Source organism: Myotis myotis, unplaced genomic scaffold (assembly GCF_014108235.1).
Source record: "Myotis myotis isolate mMyoMyo1 unplaced genomic scaffold, mMyoMyo1.p scaffold_m19_p_9, whole genome shotgun sequence".
NCBI classification, from domain to species: Eukaryota; Metazoa; Chordata; class Mammalia; order Chiroptera; family Vespertilionidae; genus Myotis; species Myotis myotis.
This window is the reverse complement of record NW_023416401.1, coordinates 80103548-80127790: the sequence shown is the minus strand read 5'-3', so window position 1 is coordinate 80127790 and position 24243 is coordinate 80103548. Positions and strand designations below refer to the sequence as shown.

General features: G+C 49.0%; 1 protein-coding gene and 1 pseudogene across 1 annotated transcript; one reads left to right on the top strand and one right to left on the bottom strand.

Annotated features, from left to right (window-relative positions):
* Nucleotides 1–5504: 5504 nt before the first annotated feature.
* On the top strand, nt 5505–9319 carry THBD (thrombomodulin). The gene has a single exon (XM_036322410.1). The coding sequence runs from the start codon at nt 5796–5798 to the stop codon at nt 7530–7532; it is 1737 nt and encodes a 578-aa protein (XP_036178303.1). The 5' UTR covers nt 5505–5795; the 3' UTR covers nt 7533–9319.
* A 13839-nt stretch (nt 9320–23158) lies between these two features.
* Nucleotides 23159–23785, bottom strand: LOC118662488 (annotated as a pseudogene).
* Nucleotides 23786–24243: the final 458 nt, after the last annotated feature.

Below are 24243 nucleotides of genomic sequence, written 5' to 3'. Positions count from 1 at the left end.
AATTTTGAAGATGGTTTCTTTTGCTGTGCAGAGATTTTTAGTTTGATATAGTTCCATTTGTTTATTTTTTCTTTTGTTTCTCTTGCCCTAGAAGTTGTAGCAGTGAAAATTCTGCTACGTGAGATGTCTGAGATTTTACTGCCTATGTTTTCTTCTGGGATTTTTATGGTTTTGCAACTTATCTGTAAGTCTTTTATCCATTTTGAGTTTATTCTTGTGTATGGTGTAAGTTGGTGATCTAGTTTCATTGTTTTGCATGTACCTGTCCAACAGAGGAACTGATTTTTAACTTGAATTTCAATAAGTTTAAGTTGAAATAACCATAGGTGTTGAGTGAACAGTGTTTCCCCTTTTCACCTGACTTATCCCCAGATGTCAGTGATGGCAACTTCCATCCTGGGGTCTGGAACATTTATCACCAGCAGTGATTGGTAGGCAGTCTGATATCGCAACAGCACTGATGACCTTAGCACCAATAATGGTGGGTTTTCTCTTGCTCCCTGGGAGAGACTCATGTTCTGAGCCAGCCTGTGCTTCAGTGCAGGATACCGGCCCACACACAGTGCGAAGCGGTGGTCTGCGTCAGGGGACCTAGGAGTTAACAAGCCTAAGAGCAGGTGTTCATGCTGGAACTAGAAAGTTCTTAGATCTCTTAAGCGAAAAGCTGCCTTCCACATGTTGCCCTTGGGTCCCCTTCTGCATCTGGACTCCTCTTCATCTGTTTTAGCAACATTCACACATGTTTGCCTTCAATACAAATGGCCAGGTAGCTGGGCCGGCCTCTGTCGCAGACAGCAAACAGAAACTCCCACCTGAAAAGCAGACCTCCTTGCCAGATCCAAGCGACCCCAGAGCTCTTCATAAAGCTTTTCACCAGAACTAACAACTGTTTGTTGAACAGCTGCTGTGTTCCAAGAAAGGTAATAATCACTGTGTGTATATTTTCCAATTTCCATGAGAATTCTGTGAAATAGGTACTATGTCTCCTGTTTTGGGGGGAGAAAACCAGAGTTGCTTAACAAAGTTCTAGCAACAGGTAGAATCAGGAGGGCTCAAACACATTTTATATACTAGTTTTTACACCCTAACATGGGCTGAAGAATCTTTGTTTCACCATTTACTAGCTGTGTGGCCTTGGGAAATCACTTATTCTCTCTGACCTTCAGTTTCCACTGGAAAGTGAGGACTTGACAATGGATGCCTTTAGGGCAGATGGAAAGGGGGACTCCTTGGGCCCAGGGCCCAGAGCTGCTTCCCTGGCTGTCTTCAATTCCTATTCTGTTCCTCCTCGGTCCTTCAACTTCTTCTCTTTGCATCCTCCCCCCCACCCCCGGCCCCCACAGTTCCTTGTTCTATTATTGGTTAAAAATGCTCAGCTCACCTAAATTTGACCAACAGACATTTACTGAGTCTCCACTAGGGACAGGAATTGTGCTGGGTATTGAACACAATAGCTTATTTCAGTTCCTATGGATCCAGCTGTATCCTTTTTAGATAAAATTTGCTGAGCATTTACTATGGCTCAACCATTCTAAATGCTTTACATGTGTAACTCATTAAATCCTCCTAATAACACATTGAAGGAGTGACTTGTAGTTCCCATCACACAGCAGAGGAAACCGAGGCACAGAGAGGCTGGGTTACTTGCCAAATATGACACCGCTTATAAATGATGGAGCTGGGACTCAAATCCAGCCGAGTTGGCTCCAAAGTCCACACTCTTACCACAGAGGCATTGAGGTCCCCCATCCTGTGTTTGCAGGTTAACCTGAGAAAGTCAGATTGAAGCGAGGGTGGGGTGGGGAGAAAAGCATCATATACAACAGGGGCTCAGGTAACTCCTGAGCACCATCTATGCCCACAACATGCTGTGTGGGAATACAAAGATGTATACGAACAACGCTCCGCCCCCAGGAAAATTAGATTGTAAGTCCAGCAAAGAGCATAAGTATGTGATGACATAAGGCAGGGAAGGTGTGGTAAGTGCTAAAGTGCTGATAGAAAGTCCTATGAACTTCACAGAGAGATCAGTTCTGGTGTGGTTACTGAGAAACCCTTCCTAATGATGCAGCCTACCTCCTGTGCCTGAAAGAAGGGTCAGGGTTCAGTAGATGGAGGAGAGGCAAAAGCAAGAATGTTCCTGGCACAGGAAAAGACAGGAGCTCTGGAATGAAGGTGAGACAGGATGAGGCCTTTCTCCCACAGTCAGCAGCGCCCCCCTCTCCTCCCCCCCCCGCCCCCGCCCCCCCCCCCCCCCCGCCTTGCTAAGACTCTCAGCGTCTGTGGAGACCAGTAGGACACCAGGCTTTACAACTTGTGAGTGGGGAGGAATACCAGCTCAAACCCCAGCCCAGACCCTTGCATGCAAATTTCCTATTTTGCGGCCACAGAGCAGAGGCAGAGCATCTGAGCACTTTCAGCATGCGAGTCTGGGTGGGGAGAAAGTGGGAGCATCTTAGGCTCCTTCAGCAGGGCATGGGCACTCTGGGGGTGCGAGGATCCAGGGGCTGTTAGTAGGGGTGAAGAGCCAGAAAGAAAAGAAGCCAGGAAAAGAGTTGTCTTAGAAGAGCAGTGATAAGGACAAGGACAAACCAGAGAAACTGATGAAGTCTGAAGGCAATGATTTCAAATGGGGTGGCTTAATAATTTATACAGGGAAATACTGGTTTAAAAATCCCTGCTGGGCACCCCATTCCCAGTCTGCTTTGACATGGATACCATGACAAGGAGAATGGGTTAATTTGAAAAAGAGTGGGATATAAAGAGACAGGCAGAGAGCACAGGCAAAACCCTGAGGACTGGCCACCCTCATTGAGCAGAAGGGGGAAAGGGGCCACCCTGGGCAGGAAGAGGAGAGGAGGGGGAGGCGGACAGATGTCAGAAGATCTGGGAGGAAGGGACTTGAGAATGGTGAGGACTCACGAGTACAAACAGCACAAACAGCAGTGTCTAGAAAGATGAAAAGAAGTTATTGGCTTTAGTATTTAGGAGACAACCAGTGTTCTTTAAGGGGCTGGTCCAGTAAAGCAGACCTGGGCTGGTGAACCCTGGTGAGGGTGGCAGACTCAAGGGCTGGCCAAGGAGAGGGAGCTGAGTGTCATCCACATAGAGCCAGGGGGCGTGACCCATCTTGTGCAGGAGGCACAGAGACAATGAGGGTAGTTTAAAGCAGGTAAAATAAAACCTCAAAGTGATGGCTGGAGAAGGGCAAGGATTGACAAGGATTGTCCCAGAAGGCAGGTGCGATGTCTGCTGAGGGTTAGAGGTAAAGTCTGAGGGATCAGAAAGGCCAAGTAGGTGTGCCCATCCATCCTTTTACAGGGTAACCCACCCAGGGTCAATGCTCCACTCCACTTAGCTGTTGCCATGGTTTCTTTCTATATGGAAATATCCAACACTTCCTCATATAGGGTGAGCCTGAGTCTCAGAGACATTGTTGAGCTACTAGGCTGTTCTCAGACTTCTAATCTTTTTTTTTTTCTCCTTTTTCTTTCAAGAGTCAGTAATGGGTTTCATGAGACTTGACTAGGATGTCCCACCAAAGCTGGTAGTGGTGAATCAGCTAGAATCTATCCAAGAAGTGAACGGGAATGGTGTGGGACAAGCCCAGATGCTTGGGTGTCTCACAGCTTCTTTTAGGGCTGGCGGGCTCAGGAGGGCCCCAGGCTTTGTTTAATGCTTTGCTGTCACCGTTTTGAAATTCTTAGTTAATCTGGAACCAGGGTGTCCTGTCCCCTCCTTGTCTCATGCACCCAGACAATGTCCCCCACGTCTGCAGGCCATGCCCCGGGGCTGGCTGCACCTGCGGAGTCATCACCCCCGACAGCCCAGGCAGCCAGGGGATGTCAGGCCAGTGCCTGCCCTGCTCCCACTGGGAACAGCTGGACTCTCCAATCTGCTGATCTCCCCTTCCTTTTTCCAGAGGAGCAGTCTCCCTGTTCTGGGGAGCTCAGACTCGCACCTCCAGTTTCTGTGAGGGAGCTGGGGCAGCTTTCCCAGGACTTAGCAGCGCTGCTCAGTGGGATATTCAGGAGGCTCTGCTGGTCCCAGCTCTCAACTCCAAGCGTCAGGGAGTGTAGACAGAGACCAATGTACCTGTTCCCAGCCCCCTTGGTCGCTATAGTCAGTCCAGTGCAGCTGACAGGTGCTTATCTTTTTCTCATGAAGACCCCACCACACTCTCCTGGTCTTACCAGGGAGGCAAGCCCTCCATAGGTAGGTCTAGGGACCGGAAGGGCTTCCTGGGGTGGCCTTGCCTGACTCACACCAAGGCCACTGTATTCCCAACACTCTTCATTCACCTTTTCAGCCCAAGTGTGGAGATTTCCAGTATCTTCAGCTTTGTTTAGAGTTCAACAGCGCCGCCTACTGGTGCTTCGTTGTGGGTGACCACAGCCGAGAGATAGCAGAGGGTGTTATTTTTTTACTACTCTCCGTTGTATTTTGGACCCACCCCTCCGCATTCTTGGTAAGTGAATAAGCGGAAAAGGTCGCCAGAGTGACAGATTCCCATCGCCTCCTCCCAGCTCTCCGCGCCCCGCCACTCCACGGGGTCGCCCCTCTCCAATGCCCTTTGCCACACAAGTGACATTTATATGCATCTGTTTCATTCTGATCTTTCAGCCAAATGGAAAAAAAAATCCTTATCAGATCGGAGTAGGATCTGCTTGGAGCCCACAGCGCCTGCCAGAGAGGGCTTCCGTGCACCCCTTTGGGGTTCAAGATGGACGGACTATGGACTATCCCTCTGTGAAGCTGGACAAAAACAGACCAAACTGGCAAATGCGCTCCCCAACACACCCGCCCCCATAGGGCTCCTTTGCCTGTCACCGCTTCTGCAGCGTGACGGAACCTCGGAGCCCTGACAGTATCCCTGAGACTCATGAGGTCTGACCTTGGCTGATGGGACTCCTGTGTCCCTACCTGTGTGTGTGTGTGGTGGTGGTGGTTGGGGGGAGGGGGGTGAGCGGGGGGGGGGGGGAGGGTGGCGGAGTCGCGGGAGTTAGACTAGTTCGCCCTTCACTCATTGTCGTCGTCTAGCCACACCCTCTGTGTGTGGGACTGAGCGCACCCCAGTTTTCAGAGCGAAGGCGGGTCCAGCTCTCTTTCCTTTCGATTGCATCTTTGGGGAAGTCCACGCCCTAGGCAGCCCCTCCCAAATCCTCTTGTTGAATACCTTCTCCCAGAGTCCCGCAGGTGCTGGGCACTACTTCCCCTCATCCTTCATTCAGAGCCCCCCTCTCCCCACCGCCTCCTCCCAGGGTTCTACAATACAGGCTATCCTTGAAATGGATGCTAGTAGCATATTCATGAAGAAAAAGAAAGGGGACCAAGAGATTAGGATGGGCGGCGAGCCTGGAGCCCGAGTGGAGGGAGTCGGAGCGTCGCCCTGCGGACAGGGGTGGTGTCTGCGCCTGGCAGCCCCGCCCAGGACCGCCCAGAGCCTGGGCGCGTTTACGCATCCCGGCCTGGAGATCCCGGGCGCGAGGGCGGGCTCTAGGAGTCGGCAGAACCCAGTAATCCGAGAATGCAGCATCAGCCCTTCCCACCAGCACTTCCTTCCTTTTCCCGAACGTCCAGGAGGGAGGGCTGCGCTCTTATAAACTCGCCCTGGCTCGCCGGCATATCAAAGGCTGCTTCGCCCTCGCTGCACCACGCAGCCCGACACTCCTGCTCCGGTACAGCCGCGAACAGCTGTCGCCACCAGCGCCCCGCGCCTCTCAGAACCGGCCGGGATCGGACCGGCGGTGGCGCTCGCGCGGTCCCCGGCGCCTGCACGCGGTGTGCGGGCCAGCATGCTGCGGGTCCTGCTCCTCGGGGTGCTGGGCTCTGCAGCCCTGGGTCTCCCGGCTCTCCCCCAGCCCCAGCCCCAAGGAAGCCAGTGCATCGAACAAGACTGTTTTGCGCTCTTCCGGGGCCCTGCCACCTTCCTCGCCGCCAGCCAGGTCTGCGAGCGCCTGCGGGGCCACCTGATGACCGTGCGCTCCTCGGTGGCCGCTGATGTCATCTCCCTTCTATTGAGCGGCGGCGGCGGGGGCGAGAGTCCGCGCCTCTGGATTGGCCTGAAGCTCCCGCCAGGCTGCAGCGATCCGGGTCACCTAGATCCCCTGCGGGGCTTCCAGTGGGTGACGGGCGACAACCAAACCAGCTACAGCAGGTGGGCGCGGCTCCGCGAGGCCCCCGCGCCTCTCTGCGGCCCGCTGTGCGTGGCCGTCTCGGAGACTGGGGTCCCCGCAACAGGTGAGCCGTCCTGGGAGGAGCAGCCGTGCGCCACCGAGGCCGATGGCTTCCTCTGCGAGTTCCACTTCGCAGCCTACTGCAAGCCTCTCGCGGTGCGGTCGGGTGCCCCGGCGACCGCCAGCATCTCAGTCAACTACAGCACCCCGTTCGGGGCCCGAGGGGCGGACTTCCAGGCGCTGCCGCTGGGCAGCTCCGCCGAGGTGGCGCCCTTTGGGATGGAGCTGGCGTGCGAGCAGAGGCCAGGGGAGACCGACGGCCGCTGGGGCCGGGCCAGCCCGGGCGCCTGGGACTGCGGCGTGGAGAACGGCGGCTGCGAGCACGTGTGCAACCGGAGCGCCGGGGAGTCCCGCTGCCTCTGCCCCGCGGACACCGCTCCGCAGGCCGACGGGCGCTCCTGCACCGCCGCCGAGGAGTGCGACAAACGCTGCCAGCACTTATGCCACCGCAACCCCGACGTGCCCCGCGGCTACTCGTGCATGTGCGATGTGGGTTACCAGCTGGCTGCGGACCAGCACGGGTGCGAGGACGTGGACGACTGCATGCAGGTGCCCAGCCCGTGCCCCCAGCTCTGTGTCAACACGCAGGGCAGCTTCGAGTGCCGCTGCCATCCTGGCTACGAGCTGGTGAACGGTGAGTGCGTCGAGTCTGCGGACCTGTGCCTGGGAAATAACTGCGAGTACCAGTGCCAGCCCCTGAAGGAGACGGACTCCCCGCCGTACCGCTGCATCTGCGCGGAGGGCTTCGCTCCCGTGCCCCACGCCCAGCACAAGTGCCAGATGTTCTGCAACCAGACCGAATGCCCAGCCGACTGCGATCCCAACTACCCGGACACCTGCCGGTGCCCCGACGGTTACATTCTGGACGAGGGCTCAGTGTGCACCGACATCGACGAGTGCGCCAATGGCAATTGCATCAACGCCCTTTCCTGCAAAAACCTCCCTGGCACCTATGAGTGCATCTGCGGGCCCGGCATGGTCAAGACTGGCAACGACTGTGACCCCATCCCCGTGCTTGGAGGCGGCGGCGACGACGGGGGCTCTGGGGAGTCTCCGGTCAGCCCAACACCTGGCGTCACCTCCAGCCCCAGGCCTGCAGGCTCCGTGCACTCTGGCGTACTCATTGGCATCTCCATCGCAAGCTTGTGTCTGGTGGTGGCGCTTTTGGCGCTCCTCTGCCACCTGCGCAAGAAGCAAGGCGCCATGCAGGCTGAGCTGGAGTACAAGTGCGGGGTCCCCTCCAAGGAGGTGGTGCTGCAGCACGTGCGGACAGAGCAGATGCCTCAGAAACTCTGAGGGGTCTCCCTCCCTGGCCCCAGGTGTGGGCTTGGCCCTTACCTGGCCTCCTCCCGGCTGTCCCCAAAGCACCTTAGCTGGCATCAGAACTGGAGGAGACCCCCATCCCTTCTTTTGCTGACTCCAGGAATGGCTGGGGAGGAGGGACTGGAAGGAGGATGCACCCCAGTTACTTCCATGATGTCACCAGACTACTTACTGGGCAGAGACGGCAATTTTAAAATGCATATGAAGATTGCAAAGTGCTCCGTGCCTTCTGTACAGCAGGAGGGGTGAGCACTATTGGGCAGACTGTGATCCGATGGACTAGTGAGTGCGATTGTGTCATGTTGATGACTAAGATATTTATTTTTTTAAGTATTTAGGACTTTTTTTCTATTTCCCTACCTGTATGTCTTCATCCCCATATTGCGTCCCTCCCTACCTTCCTGCTCTCTTTCTAACCTCCCCTATCTATGTATTTATATACTCCCACTTGTCAAGTGGTAGTTAAACTATGTTGGTGAATTTTTTTTTCCAGCCTCTCACATTTATGAAGCCAAGCCTCATTTTCCCCTCTCATTCCTCCCAATTTTCCCTTCCCAGGAACTGGGCCAACCCCTCTGAGTCACCTTACCTGCATCTGACTCTACTTCTACTTTTAGCTGTCTGCCTAAGGCCTAGGCAGAGCTCTTATGTGAAACAGCAAAAACACTAAAAATAAGAATGGCTGGGCATTTGTTCTTTCACCAGATTTGTGAATTTATCCTGAAGTTTCATGCTTCCAGGGCCAATATCATTTTAACAAAGGTTAAGATGTGAGAGGCATTTTTTGTTAAATTAATGTTGCTGGACTGTCTTAGAAAGTCAACCCAAGGAGTTTTTATTTTTATTTTTTAAACAGTGAGCCTGGGTTTTATTATTGGTGTTGTTTTGATTTGGACTGAAAGGTGGTCATTGTTGTTAAGCTTTTATGCAGTTTCCTTTTTCATTTTTATTATTGTTGTTGTTATTGTTATTTTTAACAGTGTTGGAATGTTCACATGATTGCTCTAGATTGAAAGAAAAAGGAATCATCTCCCAGGAGATAGTTTAAGAAAGTTATGAGTTGCCTGATTCATGCCAATTACCATTTTGACTCACTGTTTTTGTCATTTGCAGGCTAAAATAAAACCAGCTTTACTGTTTTGGGGGCATTTGGGAGTTTGGGGATGGTACCTGGCGGATGCCCAGGCCAGGCCCTCACCTTGATCAAGCCCTTGAGAATGTCTCCCACTTCAGAGGGGCCTTCTCACCTCATTCACTTGGAACTTGCTCCCCACAAGAAATGGGGGTTGCCTTTGCCCTCCCCCAGCAGCTGGTTAGAAATGCAGAAACTTGGGCTCCAGGCCACTGACTCCATAAGAATCGGTATTTTGGCAAGATCTGCAGGGGGTTATCTGCCAGTATGGTTTGAGGAGAATGGTTTCAGACAGCTTCCAACTTTTGGAATTGAGTATATGGGGATCAATAATGAGTAGCAGGCCAAGTCAGGGCCTTTATTTTCAAGAAACTGAGGAATCTTAATTTCCGGTGGAAAAAACTAGGTACACCCTTTAAAACATCATTAAACAGGGTTTTTGGTTCAACTAAGCTAGGAATGAAATTATGAATGGGAAAAATGTGTATCTTTTGTGACAAAGATTTTTTTTCTACTATTTTGTAAACTCAGTATATTTGTACATATTTATTTATTGGAGATAAACTAGAACACGGGCAAAACCCTTGCTTACGATATCACTTATAGAAAATAAACAAATAACAGTGTGCCTTGGGTTGCATGTCTGTCCACCTCCCCTCTCTCCACCCCCATTTTCCATCATTAAACAATGCAAATTCCATGAATTGAATTTAAAGGTCGCTCCACACCCATCACTAGCTCATGGCATCATCTCTGACTTTGAAAGATTTTTTTCAGAGGAGATTGTTTTCACTGTAGGATGTCATGTTCTATCTGTGTGCACAAATGTTTATTTACTTTTCCTTCTGCAACCATAACAACTTCATACAAAGGACTTGTGTCAATGCATTTTAAAGGATTATTTAGATTATTTGTTGGGATGAATTAAAGAAACAATCCTTCTTGGGGCATCTCTAGAATCCCAGCTGTGTGTCCTTCTGCACAAGGTTTGGTATTATTTGCTCCCTGAGATATGCAAACAGCAGTCATGAGGGAGTCTCAGTCTATGGATCATAGTCAAACAATCATTTCCACATAACAAGGTCCCATGGAGTATTAAATCATTCTCATTTCTATTGGTTATTAGAAACATCTTTAATATACAAAATTTTTGAGCCCCTTTTTCTGGGTTGGTGGAACTGGCTGACTTTTATATACAGTGCTCTGAAAGTTTTAATAAAGCAGAAGTTAGGAGAAAATTGAATTCATCAAATATTCGAATATTTTTATACAGCTAGATCATGCTGAATTCTACCGTTTTAAATTGAGTAGTTATTGTTATGAAGGCGCAGTTGGAGATTTCAACATCCATCTTGGATGAAGTTGACAGCTTTGGTGTGTGGGACTGAGAGGTGGCTGCTACTATAAGCAGTGCCCTAGCAAGATAAGTGGCCCAGCAGCGTTGTCCTTAGGAGTCTGGCAGACTAGCAGAACACCAAATTCAGTAGTAGGTACATATGAAGGAAGAACTCGCTGAAGGGGGCAAAGCAAGGACAGATCAATTGTGCCAGAGATCTAGAGGAGAGAGGGTAACTTGCAAATTTGTCCCCACTACCCGACCTTCTATTTTTCAAAAGGATCCGCTCCCAGGTAGCTATCATATTGCCTTTCAAGGACCCATTCCTTCAGTTTTCTTCCTCCAGAGGAGGGGCATTTTCTTAACATAAGAAGATCAAAACACACTTTGAAGACCCAGGAGCAAGAACTCTTACCGGGCCATCTTGGCCTACAGAACATGGGTGGGGGGAGGGGCCAGGGCCTCCCTATCATCCTCACTTCCTGTTCCCTGGGAGTAGCATGTATGTTTACAGGCCTCATCTGAACTTAAGATTCTCAAAACAAGACACCACTCTGAGCAAGACACCAGGGCCATATAAACAAGCAGTTAGCTACAAAACTATTCCCCAGCTTTCAAAATTAGGGTGGTTTTTATGGAAGAGGGGCTGAGAGTCAACCTGTATAATCTCTGCTTTTGTTCACATTGTTAGATCTAGGATCGAAGGGGAATCTCAAACCTCAGCAAGTGCTACCAGCTTGTCCATGATGTGCCACAGTGGGCAGGGCCTGGGGGGAGAAGCCCAAGGTGGTACTTCTGCACCACTCAGAATTTGATTTTACCAATTAAATGGTTTTCTATTCTTCCCTTTGGACCTAATCTCTTTCCTTGGATTTGTTCAGCAAATATTTATTGAGCAGGTAGTCTGTTCCTGGCACGGTGATAGGCATGGTGATAAGTCCCTGCCTTGAGAAGCTTACACTCTGGTGGGGGAGAGAGACATGAAATAAATGATCACCCCCAATTGGCATTTAACTTAGAAATGTGGTAGAAAGCCCCAGGTGCCTAGCAAGGGACAACTGTAGGGTGGGACTTCACCCTCAGGGTGGCCTTTCCTTCCCTAGCATATTGCTAGTCATAAGATTTGGACCCCCTGACCTTTCCTCTCTCGAGATAATATCTAGGCCTCAGTTGTATTTCAGCTCCAGGCCCAGAAAAGTAGCCATGGCTGACCTCAGGACCAGCTGCATTGAATTATGACCCCCTGCCCTGGTGCCAACCAATCAATCAGTGGAGACCTAGACCCTGAAAAGTCACACCTGGAAAGCTGCTGGATATTTTACTAAGACCTTCTCCTGGCACCTCCCCTAAAAGCTTCACCCTTAAAACCCTTAGGACTGAGAACCCAGTGCGCTCTCCCTCCCAGGAGCACACCAGTGCCTTTCTCTTCCCCTTCCTGCCCCAGGCATGTAACCATTAGCTTCCTCACTCCCAAGCTCCAAGGGCCCTTCCTTTTCCTCTATAACTTGTTTCCTTAGCTCATTTCTTCTAGGAATTACCTTTTCTATCTCTGTGATTTACCAAATAAATGTTCTCTTATACTTTGGGTCTTGGGTCTGAATTCTCTTCTAGCCAGAGCCCAAGTACCGAGGTTGCTGAACCCAGGTGTGGTCTCACCCCACATGGTTCTGTTCCTGCCACCGTCAACAGAAACACGTGATATGTGCTGGGGAAGAGATGCACAGCACAGCAGGAAACTGAGGACTGGAAAAAATCTTTGATGAGCTCACCTTAACACTAGAACTTAAAGAAGATCAGGGCTTAGTCAAAAGCAGAGTGGAAGGGAGAGCAGTCCAGGTAGAAGGAACAGCCTGTGCAAATACCCTGCACTCACAAGAGTCTTGGCAGAGGGCATGGACATAGTGAGCAAGGGGGAGAGTGGCCACGATGAGGCTGAAGAGGTGGAAATGGAGACGTACAAGTGAAGGGGGAATAGGGACTATAGGCCAGTGCAGGGATGTTGACTTGTAGGTTCAAGTGGGCCATTCAAGGAGTTAATAAGAGTGTGCTGCTGCCGAAACCGGTTTGGCTCAGTGGATAGAGCGTCGGTCTGCGGACTGAAGGGTCCCAGGTTCGATTCCGGTCAAGGGCATGTACCTGGGTTGTGGGCACATCCCCAGTAGGGGATGTGCAGGAGGCGGCTGATCGATGTTTCTAACTCTCTATCTCTCTCCCTTCCTCTCTGTAAAAAATCAATAAAATATATTTAAAAAAGAACAAAAGAGTGTGCTGCTATTTGATTTGTGAAGTGAAATTGTTTGGAAAGGTAATAATTCTAGACTTATCTATGTGTCACCATGGGCAGATAGCTGCACAGTTTTCCTTGTAAGCATGAAAAGTGGGTGTCATATAACCTGGATTTGACACCCGGTAGTCACATGACCATGAGCATCATGAAACCCCTCTAAGGCTATAAAAACAGGTGCTAGCAGTACCACCTCACAGGGTTTCCATGAAGATTATACGAGGTGAGCTGGCACAGGTTCTGGCACACAGCAGGTGCCCAATAAAGGCTAGGTTATGTTTCACTAAATTAGTGGATGTATAAGTGAATAAAAAAAAAAGGTTATGTTGAGATCGTGAGGGTCTTGAGGGCAGGTTCAAGGTCTTTGGGAAAATGGAAAGTATTATTTCAAGGCAAGGTGCAGTCTCTTAGAATGAATGCTGTCAGTCCTAGAGGCAGTGTCATGATAGGTTTGGGGGCATCAAGCAAAGCTTAGAAAGGGATATGTTGGCACAGGGAGAGAAGTGGCCCCAGAGCTTTAAAATCCTGCTTCCAAGATCCATTGACCCTACTCACAAAGCCCGTTAAAGGATGGGGTACAGAGTTAGCTTCGATTGTGCTCCTAGGGAGGCCACAGAGAAGGGGAGAACACACCCTAAAGGGCCCCTGCTTACCCTGGCTGGTATGCTCAGTGGATAGAGCGTCAGCTTGCAGACTGAAGGGTCCCAGGTTCGATTCCAGTCAAAGGCACGTGCCTGGTTTGTGGGCTTGGTCCCCAGTGGGGGGGGCATGCAGGAGGCAGCCGATTGATGATTCTCTTTCATTATTGATGTTTCTATCTTTCTCCTTTTCCCTTCCTCTCTGAAATTCATAAAAAAATATTTTTAAAAGAGCCCCTGCTTGTTTACTTGGGACCCAAAGGAGACAGAGAAAATTGGCTCCAGCCCAGGAAGAACCCAGGGCTGCTCACCTTCACCTTCAGCTGCCACATGGGGCCCTCAAGTTTAGCAACACCAAAGAGGAATTGAAACCAGACCACAATGGGTCTGGGCGGCCTGTCACTACTTGAGCAATTAAGCAGAGACAGGGTTGAATCATATATGAGCGTTTATTGCAATACTGCTGGCAGTACAGGAGAACAGCAGGTCACCCACAAAAATCTGCTCTACCCCTTCCCATAAGACAGCTGCTTATATTGGGCAGAAGGACAAAGATTACGTGGGACAGTAGGAATTACAGGCATGGGGAAGTGGACATGGTATGATGGCTACAGGTTACAGGCAATGGGGGCTGGGGGTCGGGTTGCAAAGGGCTGGCACCTTGGGACCAGATTGCTTTGCAACAAGTTGTAAATCTTTCCATAATTATAGGCAGTTCTCGGAAAAGGAGGATGGACTGCATTCCGATGTTAGCTCCCATGTCTCAGGGCGTACAACACTCAGCCAGGTTAGAAGGTGCTTTCTCTAATCAGAACAGAATAATTACGATTAACAGAGCATGATGAATGTTTCTTATAACTATAGCTGGTCCCCACTATTATACTTCTGCCCCTAACAGAACCTGCAAAGGAGAAAGGAAGCATCAGTTCAAAATAACGCACAGGCCCCATTGTGCATGGACTCTCGCAGTGGGAATTTGAGGCAAATCCTAACCTTTCTCAACTGTCTGCCAGCTGGGGCATTGCAAGCCGGTGGTAGGTTTGGACACCAATCCCCCACACCCCATGCCAACCAGGGAAGTCACAGACACTTCCATGACTCATTCCAGTGAGCGGATTTCCCCTACGGCACATCAGAGCCTGCACACTCAGAAGAAGTGACTATTGCAACCTTTTTTTTTTTTTAATATATGTAATGATTTTTTACAGAGAGGAAGGGAGAGAGAAAGAGAGTCAGAAACATCAATGAGAGAGAAACATTGATCAGCTGCCTCCTGCACATCTCCTACTGGGGACGTGCCCGCAACCCAGGTACATGCCCTTGACCGGAATCGAACCTGGGACCCTTCAGTCCTCAGGCCGACGCTCTATCCACTGAGCCAAACCGGTTTTGGCACTATTGCAATCTTCATTTTCTCAGGAAAGTGGCATCTCAACTACAGTTCAGGGTCTTTAAAACTCTCTGTCAAGGTAATGTATGCATATCTGCTCTTCTTTCTCTCTCTCGGTGGGGAAAAGAGGAAGGAACCTAAGATTCAAGAGCAGACAGCTCACTGATTAGGAACTAGAAGCATTAAGATCTGCAATCTACAGGCCCCCGAAAGATCTGGCTAGGCCCAACACTGGCTGCTGGACTTTATTTCTTTTTAAAAATTATGATATCATCGACATACAGTAAAATTCGCTCCTTTTAGTAAATAGTTCCCTGAAACCATTGCCATCATCAATATACAGGACATTTCCTTCACACTGGAAGGTTCCCTGAGCCCCTCCGGCTTTGCTGCCCTTGGAGTGTCTACACACAGGATGAGGCCCTATTCCTCTCTGAGGCTTGCCACATCCCACATGCTAGATCCTCTTTCAGAATCTCCTCACACTAAGAATCCCGTTTTCATGTTTGAATCACAAAAATAAGCTTTTCTAAGCAATCCAGAAAGCCTGACTTCTTTTACTTTGAACAAATAGGTTTTAGTGAAACCCAGCTCATATGTCTCCCAGTGCCCTACTCATTCACCCTGAGTTCTGGCCTTGATCTGCCCCAAATCCTGGTAGTCCACCAGAAGTGTGTAAATAAGCAAAAATAAGACAGCAAACCACCGCATCACGCAATGTCAGAGGAGTGGGAACCTGAGAGTGCAATCAGGAAGTAAGTAAGGTATGTGCAAAGGAAATGAGATTGCCCGCTGCATATCACATGGCAAACCATGTGCTACTTCCTCAGGCTCCTGGTGATGTTCTGGATGTGGCGGGGACAGGTGACAGGGGATTCCCAAGTTCTAACTTTTGGGGACTTCTGTTGCTCTTGTGTCAAACTTGGGTTAATTATTATATCATCTCTTCAAGAAAAACTGAGGTTACAAAGAATACATAAAAGCACATTTTCAGTGTGGTCATGGCTGGGTGTAGGGGGGCGGGTCCCCAGGCTTCTTTGAAAATATAATCCTTACCCTCGCCAGTTTGGCTAAGTGGATAGAGTGTCAGCCTGCAGACTGAAGGGTCCCGGGTTTGATTCCAGTCAATAGCACATCCCCAGGTTTCGGCCTTCATCCCCAGTAGGGGATATGCAGGAGGCAGCTGATCAATGATTCTCTCTCATCATCTCTTTTTCCCTCTCCTTTCCTCTCTGAAATCAATAAAAATATATTAAAAAGTAAATATAACCCTGACCTTTTCAGGCATTTCTTCATAAAATAATACAGGCAATGCTCTGCCTTCTTTCTCTCTCTCTTCCTTTCTCTCTCTCTTCCTTTCTCTCTCTCTCTCTCTCTCTCTCTCTCTCTCTCTCTCTCTCTCTCTCTCTCTCTTAGACCATGTGCCTGGGTTCAGCACTATCTCTTTTCGTTTTCAGTGGGACCTTTCTCCCCTTTTTAGTCAGCAGGTTCAGACATAGGCAAACAACTGGTTTCCTCTCACAGGAGAAAGGAAATATTATTCTAACAGAATCGAAATTCTTTTAGGAGTGTTTTAAAAGTGTGATTGTGAAAGACAAAAGAACCCGAGGGTGCCTTGCTCCAAGTCAGGCCCCTGGAAATGGGGAGCAAACAGCAGAAGAGTTGCAGGGATCCAGTGACAAACACCAAGATTCTAACCTGGGGCCCATGAGGACAATGGCTTCCCCCTGAGGGACTACTGGCCACACAGTTCCCGGATTCCTGCCTGAAATACACACCTTTTAAGATAGGACATTCATGACCAATATTATCCTCAGATGAGACCTGCCCTTTTCTGCATATTCGATGAATGGCAGCTGCTCTCCATCACACTCCTGGCATCTTCTCTGGCTTCACCCTGAGGCTGGCACTAACTGCTTGCTCAAGGCTGGAGGACTCAAGGAAACCATTGTTCAACCACCCAACGAGAAAGAGAGGGGCTTTCCACAGTCTCCCCTGTCCTCCCTGCTTTCCTCTGCCTCTTGCCTCAATGCAGTTTCATTTCCTTGAGAGCAGGGTCCCACCTTCCACAAACTCTGAGTTGATGAGCTTCTTTGCCAGGTAGACCCCAGCCTGTCATTAGAGCTTGTCACTGCAGTCCCATGGAGGGTCTTTCACCCTCAAGGGGGCTGTGAGGAGCTGCTGGTCTGTGTCTGCCAGCGCTTCTGGCTGGCTGGGCAGCATCCACCCCCATCGGCCTCTGTTCTAGTCACTTTGGGCACCTCCAATGCTTTCCTCCACAGGCCCTTTGCACCTGCTGTCCCCACTGCTGAGAGCCCTGCACACCTTCTGCCCCACCCCCTTCTTCTGTTTATTCCCATACAGCCAATCCTGGGAAGGCTGCCCTAAGACAAGGTCAAGGTCAGTTTCTTTTAGTATATCCTCTCATTAAAACTAGATTTGTTTCTTGTATATGTTTTATTTCAGTTTAGAATTGTACTCTCAGCTCTGTGCTTATCAGATTAACGTCCATCTCTTGCTACAAACCAGTCTCCAAGCTTCATGAGGGCAGGGTGCTTCCTGCAGCGTCTCCTCCTGCACCTCAGAGCTGCTGCATTGCCAGAAAGAAGCGGCACTCAGAGTGCTGTCCGCAAGCACGCCCGCCTGCACGCCCACCACCTACATGCCCATCTGCACACACTTCCATAGAACAGAGCTTCTGGTGAGCATGATGCAGGCTGGCGGTGGGCAACGCTATGGAGCTGTGGCAGAATACAGAGGCTTAGGATTTTGACATTTGTGCATAAGGAATTTGAGGCCGTTCTGTCATCTACTTAGGGCAGGGGTGGGGAATGTCCAGCCCTCGGGCCGTAGACGGCCTATGAAATCATTTGGCCTGGCCCTGCCAAGGCATTAGGGGCGAGTTAATTAAATAACCAAATGTAGCAGGCTAATGTTTAAGTTGATAATTTAGTATGGCCTGCAAATGATATTATAAATATCCAGATGGTCCTTGGCAGAAGAAAGGTCCCTTACCCCTGGCTTAGGGTGAGAGAGTGTGAGGGATGAGGATGAGAGCTTCCACACCAGATTCTTGGGGATCTGCCCAGTCACTGCTCTTGCTTCCTTGTCTGACATCTGAGATAGCACAGCCAACACATGCCATATCAGCTTCTAACACATAAGGAGTGCAAGGTACGAGGTTTTTAATGAACGTAAAGCCAGAATTTATAGGTTACTATGAAAATAGTGTTCACCTTTGCTCAAAGACATATTGCTGACAAATACGACAAGAAGTCCATTGAGTGATTGCTTGCCACATCCACATATCACCTTCCCGACCGACCATCTGAAAACGTTAAACACCTGGCTTGTCACTGAGCAGTCAAGTAAGTAAAGATCATTTTAAAAGGCAAATCAAGTTCACTGATTGAGAGGTGCCTGAAGGCTGTTTTTACCTGTAATTTAAAAAAGTGCTTTCACTCATGTTGCAGACAAACGCTGTTGCCCTGGTACCAGTAGGCAGAACACCAAGGTCAAAGCGCCTTCCTGGCCGTTGCCCAGACAGAGGAAACACGTCAGAGCCCTCAGGACCCCGTCACTGACCTCAGCTCCCTGCAGTCTTGCAGCACAGGAACCACAGGGAAGGTCTCCTGGGCATGCTTTGCTGCTGCTGAGTCATTCCGCCCCAGGAGTGAGAAGGCTCTGCAGCTGAGGAAGAGAGTGGTGAATGGGACCACACCCTGGCCCCTCCCGTGCACAATTTATTACTGTGGGGCCAAGGGCAGGGGTGGTGCTCATGTTTAACAGGTGATGGAGAGAGCACTAGCATAAAGAAATGCTGTCAACCAAAACACTTGTACGCATACATGCCTAACCCATGGACACAGACAATAGGGTGTGGAGGCCTGGGGTGGTGGGTGGGCTGTAAGGGGTCAATGGGAGAAGAAAAGGGACATATGTGATAGTTTCAACAATAAAGATTAAAAAATAATCAATAATAAATAATTTTTTAAAAAAACAACAACAAAGAAATGCTGTCTTCACCCTTCCATTCTCTCAGTTAGCAAGCCTTGCCCATGTCTTAGAGAAGGCTGGGAAGAACTCAGCACTCACCCACTCCCGTTGTGCATAGCTGAAGTGGGAAGCTTAGAGAGGTGAAGTCACTGCTCACAGCGCCTGGCTCCTGCTGAAGCCCCTGTCTCTCAAAGACTTTTCCTTCCATCACCTAAGGCCGTTTCTCCTTCAACCATCCTCAACTGTGTTAAAAAGGTTGCATTTTAAAATACTCAATAAGCGTGAGTGTTGCCAAGACCAGTGCCCCATCTTGTTCATGAGAGTTTTCCCAGTGAGAGTCACTGCGCCAGACTCAAGAGAAGCACCAGGCCCCCAACCAGGCTGGGGAGCAGCCCTGCAGCCCACCCCCATTTCCGACCATCGCCAGTGCCAGAGCCCCTTCCCTCACTGCCACCAGCCCAAGGTGTCCTTGCAGCTCAGTTCAACCACGTTTATCAAGCGCCCACCCTGCCTGGCACTGGGAAACAAAGAAATGGTTCAGTTTTAAAGACTGCAAAGATGTTACAATCACACAAGGCCCACAGACAGCAGCCCTGACTGACTTCAGATTCCCCAGGTAACTCTAACGGGGACTGACAAGTTAGGGATGGTTCATGTCCTGGTTCTTCACCTGAGTTAGGAGTGACCAATCCACAGGCATGTCTCCAGTATGTAGTACAGACTTGGCTAAGCATTTTCTTTCTAAGACAGATGTGAGCCATCCAAGTGTACCCCTCTCACCTGGCCAATCAGCCCAGTGAGACCCACTAGATCAGCACTGATCACATCTGACCCATCACCCTGCTGGCTGGCCACTGGAGGGGTCAGGATCTAATGGTTTTATGCCCAAAGACAGTCTAGGCCAAGGCCCTTCTTTTTTTCATTCTGTGAGGGAGAAGTTGAAATACACAGTGTGGAGCTTTTTTCCATTAGACCGCAGCCATCAGGGGTCTTAAAAGGCTCAGTTAAATGGTTTCCAGAAAACATGGAGCAGACTCATAAAACCTCTTAAGGCCTAAATTCCCTTCCATTCAAAAATCTTAGGCCATCTATTTTATGTGTAGAGGTTGTTCAACTAAAGGAACAAATGTCTGTTAAACTAAAAATGAGAAAAGAAGTAGTGTGGAACAGAAATAGACAGTGAGGAATAGGCAAGTTAGACTCTGAGAGTCACCTCGCGCTAGTGCTGGGAGGGGCTCCTGATTTCACAGGCAGAACTGAGAGGACCCCAGGGTTCATTCACTTGCTGGGTCATATGACACCTGCATCTAGGACCAGAATTCAGGTCTCTTGGCAGTTTCCCATATACCAGGCTCACATCTGGCAAAAGCCTGACTTTGGCCGAATACTTCAGGGAGGGTCTTGTTCTGCCTCTCCCTCACTCAGAGAGGAGTGCTGCCCCACTGTAATCAGGGCGTCCCCTAAGGCTGTCCTCCCAGCCCCCCTAGATGATCTTCAGCCTCCCAGCAGCCTCCTTGTGCCCAACATGGACCGCCTACTGGCTGCGGGAGAAGGCCCAGGACAGGCAGCCTCTGCTGGGCCCACAGGTCCAGGATGTTTTCTCTTGAAGCCCTCCTGCCAGGAAGAGTAAGTTCTAGAAGCTGATGGCTAGGAAGAGCAGAGGGTGCTCTTTTCAGCCACCATTCTCCTTCCCTCCCCCATATCTTCCTCTCATCATCAGAACCAGGTCTACCAAACCCAGAAGTCTCATTTGCTGTGCTAAGCCAGCTGGGGTCTCCCACATAGCATTGCATGCACATTCAATAGCATGTTTGCACTCTCTGGCTACACATTTTCTTTCCAAGACAGATGTGGGCCATCCAACTGTACAGCAAATGAAACTTCTGGGTTTGGTAGGCCTGGCCCAGCATATGCATTGCAAGCTCAGTTCGACCACATGTATCAAATGCCTACACTGCCAGGCTTTGCCTGGCCCTGGGAAACAAAGAAATAGTTCAGTTTTAAAGTTCAGTTTCTCTTCCCCTGGCTCCCTTCCCACTCACCCCCTTCCCACTCACCCCCTTCCCACTCACCCCCACAGGTGTCATGTTCTCACAGCAAAGGGTCAGGGGAAAAAAATCACACCACAGGAGCTGAATGAATTTATAATCTCTGCTTTTTATTATTGACCTGGTAACCAACCCCATGTAGGGTCTCTCCAAACCTCTCCTACTCACTCTGTGAAAAAAAGCAGAAAACCTATATAAGCCAAAGGTCAGGGTCAGATCTGGGGTCAGGGTCAGAACTGTGTGGCTCTCCCATTGCTGACAGAGAATGGCCTGAGGGTTCAGGTCTGTGAGGTCTGCACAAGGAGCCTCGGGGCTGTTGCAAGAGCTGTGTGCTTGTACCAGGGAAGACATGGGCAGATAGGGCAGGACGCAGCAGTGCTGTGACCTTGACACTAGACTGCCTGGTTCAAATCTAGCTCCACCTCTTATCAGATACCCAACCTTGGACAAGTTCCTCAGTGTCTTTATGTCTAAGTTTCCACCTCTGGAAAGTGGGCCTGATGATAGTAATTACATGGTTGAGTGCTGTGGTTGTGGGCAGTGACTGTCAGCTCCTGGTTGTTTCTTTTTCTACCCTCTTTGCTGCCCTTAAAGGGGCAGTCTTGGAAATGAGACTAAAGAGAAGATCTGTCTGCCCTGACATGGCCCCATGCTGTCTGATGTTCCACTGGTTGGCTGCCTTCAGAGGGCAAAGTTTACAGGGGATGATGGAGGCCATTGATAACCCACCCTGCATTATTATAATTGATTTTGTTATTAGTTGATATAGGTTTGTGAAAGTCTTTTCATATCTAACTTGTATTTAAAACAATCCTGAGATGCATGGGAAAAACATTATTATTATTATCCCGACTTTGTAAAAATGACCAAAACAGAGCAAACCTTTTCTGCCTTGACTCACAACTTGAAAATGGATTATACTCAAACCAGATTCTTTTGGGAGTGAAAGAAGCTCTATTAGTAATTATGCTGTCCAGGCAAATCAGGATAAATGGATACTCTAATAAGAGAAGACTCTTCAATTTAATTTGATGCATTACCACAGTAAGTGGCAGGAAAACATGAGTCTGTTAGGCACTGGATCAACTAGGCTGTCACTGCTCTCCCCAGAACAACCTCCAGAAGGGGTTTTGTAGAGGAAAAGTTGAGGTGTGCACTTCACTGACGAGACCAGGAACTGCTAGAGATTCAAGTGAAATGTCCTGTGTCCAAAGCCCAGAATAGAGAATCATACTGTTTTCAAAAATACTCTCTTAAGTCTTTTATGTTTAGGGAGGAATCAGAGAAGCATTTGAGATGCAGACCACTCAAGCAACAGTGGGTTCTCCAGGGAGTGGGCAGTGGGGTTGCTTGACTCTCTCCTGAGATGGAGGTGGAGGGGGATATGTGCCTCTAGGTAACATTTGGCTCTTCCTGAGGACACTCTTTTATCTGTCCCATTTCCCTACTTAGCTCTCAAGTGCCACCATGCCTCAGGCTTCAGGCCTGGGTCAGGAGTGAGGTGCAGGGATTGGTAAAAGGATCTTAGCTTTTAAAGATTACTAAAATAAGGAAAGCAGAATTGAGTGGATACCAAGAGTCACTGCCTTCAACACATCATCATAATGACAAAATCGTATGCACCGGAAGAACAAAAGATTGAAAGATTCAGGGCTGATTGAGAGGTTTTTCCCCAGAGTCAAGGCATGTGTCCTGAACGGGAATTGAACCAGGGCTAAACAAGTTGACATGTGAAACAGCACAATGTTTGGCACCAATAAGTACTATATGTGTTGATTCTGATTAACACCCCAACCAGTGTCTCTGGTGCTTGGTATCTCAAAGCTCCTGATGCATCTGGTTTTGCCCCAAGCAAATTCTGCAAGTGGAAAACTTAAAGCCTGCTGAGTGAATCTTTCCAAGCTTTGACCTAATGCTACAACACCAGATTTTTAAGTTCTTAAACCACAGAATTAAGAGCCCTTCTGCTGTTAACTTTGTCCTGTGTGACTTTTCTATTCAGGAAAGTTTTCTATTCAGAAAAGAGAGAGAAGTGAAACTTCTCAACTGTTAAAAGTAAAGACTTGCTGAAATTTGTTAACTTTATAAGTAATAATAACAACAATAACCCACTCTCTAACGAACTCCTCCTCAATGAGCAATCTGCTATAGACTCCGTGACGGGGAATAGCCCTCGCTTGCCACAGTGGATACCTGCTGCACCTGTGAGGCCAGGTTCTGCCCTTTCCAAGTTCTCTGTGCACAAGGTGATGCCACCTACTACAGGCAGTTAGACAAATAGGGGAGCTTCTCCCACTAACCTGCTGACCCAACAGGAGTAAGTTCACCTGACCGAGCTCTGGCCTCCAACATGTACCTCTGCATAATTGTATGAAGTATCTAAATGCCACTCACTAGATTCAAAACAAAAAGAACAGAAAACCCTGAACCAAGTAGATTGTAAACTCAAAATGTTAGAAGATAAACCAATTATAGTAGCACTTCCTTTGAAAAATGGAATCATAAATCAACCACGGTGGTGAGACATGTTTTCCTTTTCAGTTGCCTGCTGATGGCACTCAGCTTCACCTGCCAAATCCTGCCAGCTTCCGAGGCCCGGGATGCTGACTTACTCCAGTACATGGGCAGCATGACCTCCAACCATGTGGAGAAGAGCACATGTTGCCACTGGGTGAAGTGAGAGCTGACAGAGAATCTTGGCTTCTCAATACCAGAGGTGGTTGGAGAGCTTTTCTTGTTCTATTAGAAAAGTTCATGAGGAAGCTGTGAATAGGATCAGTCCCCAGAAGTAAAACTCCTATTTTCACTGTCCAAACATCGGTCAATGTACTGGGAGAGCCAGCGGAAGCCTCACCATAGCCTTTCCTCTTGAACACACTGCACATGAACACTTCCATGGGGCGGGCATTCAGCTCCTTCAGGGTCACAGTCCCCTTTCCTGTGGTCTGTCCATAAAACCCAAATATCTCTCAGAGTTTTTCTATACTGATTGCTTCTGTTCTGTCAGTTTGTAACCCAAGATAAGGATTGGCACATTGGATATTGTTTTGACAATCATTGAAACGTTAAGTTCAACTATGGATTCCATGAGGTGAGGATGATCTGCACTGTCGACCAGAAAGACAATCCCACTAACTACTAGGAGATCATTTTTCCAAACTCATCTTGCTTGCTCATGCCCACCAAGATCAAAAGTTGTAAAAGTCAATTCAGCAATTGTCAGCTCTTGGATATCAGATGTAATGTTGGAGCATGTCTGTCGTGTTTGAGCTTGTGTAGAGCAGTGGTTTTGCCTGCATTGTCCAGACCAAAGTAGACAAGTTTTCTAGATTTCTTATACAATTCGAGGAACAGGAGCACACAGCTGAAGCCAGTGTAGATCCACCCAAAGACGAAAGACATTATTATGCTTACTATGACCCAAGGGGTTCCTCTGGCAGCAACACCAGCAGCAGGCAGCTTTGACCCTCCTCTGATCACACTCCCCACATCACTGCAGAAATATGCAACCTTGGGCCAAACATGTTAGCCAATGTTGCAAGCCTCCCAAACTCCACTACCTCTCCTTTCTTGGGGGCAGATTTCTGATTTTGTTTAGGATTTAGTTTTAAATGTACTTAAGTGCTGAAATTGGTTCCCTCCCCAGAATATGTGATTGCTTTAGGGGTGGGCATGTGGCCCAATTCTGGTCAAAGAGACATGGAAATAGATTATGGAAGTTGTAGGTGCAACTTCTGGGAAAGCTTTGGCTATTGTCCCATGGGATTATAACGCTTGGAGGGGCTATAGCCACTTTGTGACTATGAGGGGAAAAGCTTATCCGATATGAAAGCCAATACTTTAAAGATAATAGGGAAGAA